This window comes from Chinchilla lanigera, unplaced genomic scaffold (genome assembly GCF_000276665.1).
Source record: "Chinchilla lanigera isolate Chin_1 unplaced genomic scaffold, ChiLan1.0 scaffold00075, whole genome shotgun sequence".
NCBI classification, from domain to species: Eukaryota; Metazoa; Chordata; class Mammalia; order Rodentia; family Chinchillidae; genus Chinchilla; species Chinchilla lanigera.
The window spans coordinates 11,841,550-11,847,075 of record NW_004955476.1 but is presented as its reverse complement, the minus strand read 5'-3'; the positions used below and the strand labels follow the sequence as shown (position 1 = coordinate 11,847,075).

The following is a 5,526-nucleotide window of genomic DNA, read 5'->3' as shown; positions in this document are numbered from 1 at the left end:
AATGACAAGACCCTTTGCAGGGGCGTCAACAAGGGTCCCAATCACTGAGACATTGGTGAAAGAGTGACTTAAAGCCTTAAAGCATCAAAGACACTGCTTGAAAACAGGCAAATTTGTGGCACAGGAAGCAGCTCAGATACCATAGATCCATGTATCAAGGAACTGGCAAGGGAAATAGAAGACAACTCACAGAACACATAAATCTAACAGAATATTTCCCACTGCAACTTGATTGATTCAGTTATTAATAACATGCCAATTCTTTCAGCATGTATGCTTTGAAGATTACGGTGGTTTGAAAGATGAGATTTACTTTATCTTCAGTGCCAATGAAATGCCTAGCTCTGAACCATATAAAACTATGCAGCATTACATTGCTAAATAGATGTGGTTGAAGGTTAGGTTTTGCATTGTGTTCTGATGGCACAGCTACTGAGAGACAGAAATTCTTGAGTAGTTTCCTCAATAATGAGACTCTAAGTCAGTCTACCACCATTTCCTTCTTGAAGGAAATGTTTCAACCTTGCTGTTACAGAGGTGCCAGCTACCCAAACTGTGTACTCAGAGATATAGTATGATCATAACTTCCATAGAAACTAATGCTTTAATCTTGAGATGAACTTTTTAGTGATAATATGGAAGCTACCTGAAAACAACCAGTAGTACATTTTTAAATATGATGGTTATCAGACAAGAAGTTCTATTAATAAAATTCAACTGCAGAATGAGCTTTTAGGGTTTCTGCAAGAAAAAAAAAAAAAAAAAAAGACAGTTTTGTCCCAAATCCTTCACAACATAACTTAGATGTTCTGACTTATTTGGCTCATATCTCCAGTATTTTAATAATCTTAACATTTCTATGCAAGAGTGAAATGCAAAGTGTTTTTCATTGAAGCAGATAAGGTTACAGGACATAAATGTTAGAAAACTAAACAAACAGAACTTGTGCAGATTATTATGATACATTCCGTAAATGAACAAATATATTGTATTTGCACACCTGCAAAAATTATAATCAGATAACTTATAAATTGATAGGATAGCCTGCCTTTATTTTCCATCCAAAAAAAGATCCATGTATAGAAAGTGAATGGATCCTAAATCCATCCACCCCATTCCTCTGATCTACTAGTGCTCTTCATTAGCCAGATTCCAACCTGAAACACAAGATTTGAACACTCACGACAGAGCAAGAATGAAGGGAGGGAAGAAGGAGCCACGTGGATTCCCCAAACTGTGTTGAGGAAGAGGCTTTTGTGCTACTTGAAGTGGGTATGTGGTAGCATAAGTGCATAGTGATGATAAGGGCCCTAACCCTAACCCTAAAGATGAGATAAGGTCCCCATTTACAGGGAAGTGACAAAATGTACTGACAAGAGGATTGGCCATCAATCAACATGAAGACAGATGCCCCCACTCACCCTGTACTGAGGATTGAACTGAGGGCATTTACACTGAGCTACATCTGCCACCTTTTTTGTTTTGATACAAGATCTTGCTAATTTGCTAATTTGCCCAGGCTGGGCTTGAACTCACAATCTTGCCTCAGCCTCCCAGGATGATGGGATTACAGGCAAGGGTCACCATGCCTGGTTGACAGATCATCTCTTATAACATGAGGAACTATGAAAAAGATGCTTCAGAAAAAATGCAGGAAAAAATGAAAGCAGGTGGTAAGTTGATGGTTTTGCATGGTATTTTTCTGATTGCTTCCATGTCTCAGTGAAATAAGAACCAGAGCAGAGAGAGACAGATAGACAGAGACAGAGAGATAGACAGAGAAAGACAGAAAGAGAAAAGGGAAGACAGAAAGAGAAAGAGCCAGCCCAGGCAATATGACAAGGAGCCATCTCCAGGGTATGAGAAGATAGCCCCTGAAGAAATCTAGCAGAAATGCAGCACTTAAGGACCCACCCAAGATTGTGGTCTTGATCTCTCAGCCACATTCTGTGTACCAAGAGAGACAGACTCTTATTCTAAAGAAACAAGGGAAAAGAAGCAGAAGAGGACGGATGAGGTAGGGTATGACTGTAATGATGATCCAACAAATGAGACATGGGTTGGGAGTAGTGCAGGGGTCCAGACAACTGCTGGCCTCAGGCATTCAAGAGAGCAAGCCTAGAGGTCAGAAGCTCAGAGTGGGTGCTTGACATGAAAATGTGAAAGGTGAGCAGTATCAGAATTGTCCAGGACTCAAGAACAACCTTGCAACAGTGACCAAAGCAGGCAGAGTGGGCCAACGGTGAAGGTGTGGGGTAGTACATGGATTACACGGACATTGGCTCACGAGAAATGATACCAGAGGAGTAAGCAGAGACAGAGTAAAGACATACTGGTACTCAGCAGTTCCATGAGACTGTCAGAGATCTGTGGCTGCCAGTGCCAGGAAGAGCCACAGAAGCAATATCAAACAGCATGTACTGCTCCAGGGCTGGGACTGAGGAAGAAGAAAAACAGCAACCTGGATGCCACAAAGGGAAGCCATCTGCAGTTCTTATGGGGGACAACAGTGAGAAAAGGGACAAATGCTAGGTCAGACAGTCTCTGATAGAACCAAGTCTATGTGGGGGAATCTTCTGGAGGTTTTCAGAACCATAGATGTCCAGACCTGTGCCCTGAAGATGCTTCACCATTGGTCCCAGTAAGAGCAGACTCCAGAGCCAGTGCTCAGAGACCTCAAGTGCCTCCATAGTAGTAGGAGTGGGCCAGCTCTGCTGGACATGTCTCACCCACAGGGTTGTTACAAATGACTCCATTATGCATCATTTTGCCTATATTTTTGGAATTATATGTATAAGTGGGTTATCTCATCTATGGATTTCATTTTATGCTAGCAAAGGGGTTAGAAAAGGTTCGCTATAAAGAAAGGTCTTGAAGGCAAGAACCGCTGCTATCAGGGACAATGCTCAAGGGACACAGAGCACTTTGGGGTCTGTGCCCAGCCAGGAGATGATACTCAGGGCAGGTCAGCTGGCTAGACAAGGACTTGGACATGATAAGGTTCACTCTGGTGGTACAACGGCAGAATTTGGGTTGGGCAGCTCTGACCAGAAACCCCTATCGGGGAGCAGGCCAGGTTCCTACAGGGGTCGCCAGACACCAGGTGGCAGCAGAGGACAGGCAGCAAAGGGTCCAGGTAATAATGGGAATGCTAGACTCAAGCCCCTCAGAAACAGATGTTCTGGGATGATTGGCTTAGGGCCTAGGTATCCCAGCCTGTTTTACTGTAATGTACACTGAGACCAGTATCTGTCTGGCTAGACACTGAGGAAGGATATGTCATCCACAGCCCTTCCTCACTTGCTGCTGTGACCAGGCTCCAGGCACAGACCCTCAGAGCCTTTCAAGCCTCCTTCCCTGCCCTGAATGCTGCTGCCTGCTTCAAGCCTTCTGTGGCACTGAGCTTCCCCCACCCCCAGGCCTCTCTCCCCTTCCTGCCTGGCACTCCATCTGAGCAGTGTGGAGGGGAGATGCCTACTTCTAAAGGGCAGACACAGTTACTATGGCATCAAGGCCTAGTGTGACTAGAGGGCTTTGGATCTGGCCCCACTACACCACTTCATGCAATGCACAGGGCCCCTCTCCTGGGTTCACCACACTCAGGCCTCACTCCTACTCACCCAAACTCATTTGCTAACAACTCTTGCTGCTGACCTGAGCCCAGCACTGCTTGGCACCCAGTGGATGTGCCTTGCCCCAGCTCACTTGCTACGTTCTGATGGACAGGACAGGCCTGCCCCTGGGCAAGGTGCCACCTGCTAAGGCATAAAAGCCTGGTGTCTGCCTAGGCAGCTTCTGAGACTGCCACCATGAAGGGAAGCAGCACTCTCCTGCTAGTGGCCCTCACTGTGCTCTCCACCTGCGGTAAGTCTGGGCCAGGTTTTCAGCATATTTGGGGACAGGGTCTTGGGATGTAGTGGATACCACCTTCCTTCCTCATAGATCACCCACAGAAGAGCACGGACAATGCTAACTAACCCCAATCCTAAACCAGGCCCACCCAGCCCAATATCAGCCACTCCAGCCCAATCCAGCACGACCCCAACTGTGAGCCCCACCTCGGTCCAGCTTCAAAACAGGGAAGGAAATGAACACTTATTAGAGCACGACTTTCCTCCCCTGGTGAGGCCAGGAACACAGCGGAAATTGGATGCTAAGGTCAAGGGTGTGAGGGGATGGGTCTGTGGCACGTGAGGTTGTACTGTTATGGAGGAGGATATGGTGAAGACCAGAGAGCTCAGAAGCCCAGGGTGGGCCCTGTCCTGGCATCATCTCCCCTTACAACACAGGGCTGGCCAAAGCAGAGGACAACAGTGAATTCTTCATGGAGTTCCTGCAAGTGCTGCTGGTTGGAAGCCCAGAGGAGCTCTATGAGGGGCCATTGGGCAAGTACAATGTCAACCAGGATGCCAAGGAGGCAATGACAGAGCTCAAATCCTGCATTGATGGTCTGCAGCCCATACACAAGATGGAGCTGGTCAAGTTGCTGGTACTGGGGCCAGGGAACCCCTTCCCTCAAGCCTAAAGTCCTTTCAAGATCTGCCCAACACATGGCCCCTGGTTACCAGTCCAAGGCAGCACCCCACAGCCCACCCCCACAGATACTGAGGTCTGAGGTGGATACCCTAGACTTCTCTACCCACAGAGAAGCTCCCAAGCCCCCTCAATGTGTTCCCTGTCCAGTCGCTTGGCTGTGCCCTACACAAGCATATGTACACACAGACACACGCAGATGCACACATGCAAACATGCATGCACATGCCTCCAAGCTGCTGGGGGGTATGCTACCATGGGCCCACATGCTACAATGGGCCCATCCCCCTCTCAGAGGGGGCCTTGGCTGTCTGCCTCAGGGAGCAGTGGCTCTCTGGTTATTGGTCACCAGCTCACTGGGCTCACACACATCTGCCTTCCAGGAGCAAGTGCTGGGCAGTGAGGATGACGCCTGAGTGGACCTCAGACATGGCTCCCGACAGCACAGGACCAGCCACACCAGCAGCCCTGGATGTGCTGCCTATAGCTGCTTCCCCACAAGTAAACTGACCCTCAAGCTGTTAGACCAATAAAGCCTCCTGCAGCCCAGGCACTGGCTCCTGTTTTTCCCCTGACACAGGGACACACAAAAGGCCACCTACAGCACAATCAGGCGTACAGACTCATATATATGGGTTGCACACAGGAAGCCCACCAGGAGCAGGCCTACAGACTGGGACAGCAGACACCACATGGCAGGGGATGGAGCACAGAGCCAGGGAGGCATCAAGATGGCAGTCTGGGCAGCAGGACAAGAGGGAGCAGAGCTCAGAAAGAAGTGTCCAGGGCTTGATAGAGAAGGACATCCCCCAGGGGCTGGGGATTTAGCTCAGCGGCAAAGCGCCTGCCTGGCAAGCGCAAGGTCGTGAGTTCGGTTCCCGGTACTGGAGAAAAACCAAAAAAAAAAAAAAAAAGAGAAGGACATCCCCCACTCATGCTGGGATGCTAAGACTGAAAGCTGATAGGTGACTCATGAGCACAGCTGTGCATGGG

At 48.4% G+C, this 5,526-nt stretch overlaps 1 protein-coding gene across 1 annotated transcript; it reads left to right on the top strand.

The window, feature by feature from the left end:
• The first annotated feature begins 3,750 nt into the window (after nucleotides 1–3,750).
• Nucleotides 3,751–5,114, top strand: Scgb1c1 (secretoglobin, family 1C, member 1). Its single transcript, XM_005401893.2, has 3 exons — nucleotides 3,751–3,864; nucleotides 4,290–4,489; nucleotides 4,917–5,114. The coding sequence occupies exons 1-3, from the start codon at nucleotides 3,810–3,812 to the stop codon at nucleotides 4,947–4,949; spliced, it is 288 nt and encodes a 95-aa protein (XP_005401950.1). The 5' UTR covers nucleotides 3,751–3,809; the 3' UTR covers nucleotides 4,950–5,114.
• Nucleotides 5,115–5,526: the final 412 nt, after the last annotated feature.

Excerpts from the sequence above, each read along its gene's own strand:
- Scgb1c1 (XM_005401893.2), top strand. The coding sequence starts at position 3,810 with ATGAAGGGAAGCAGCACTCTCCTGCTAGTGGCCCTCACTGTGCTCTCC. Across the intron at positions 3,865-4,289 it reads CACTGTGCTCTCCACCTGCG|GGCTGGCCAAAGCAGAGGAC; the intron begins GTAAGTCTGGGC and ends CTTACAACACAG. Across the intron at positions 4,490-4,916 it reads TGGAGCTGGTCAAGTTGCTG|GAGCAAGTGCTGGGCAGTGA; the intron begins GTACTGGGGCCA and ends TCTGCCTTCCAG.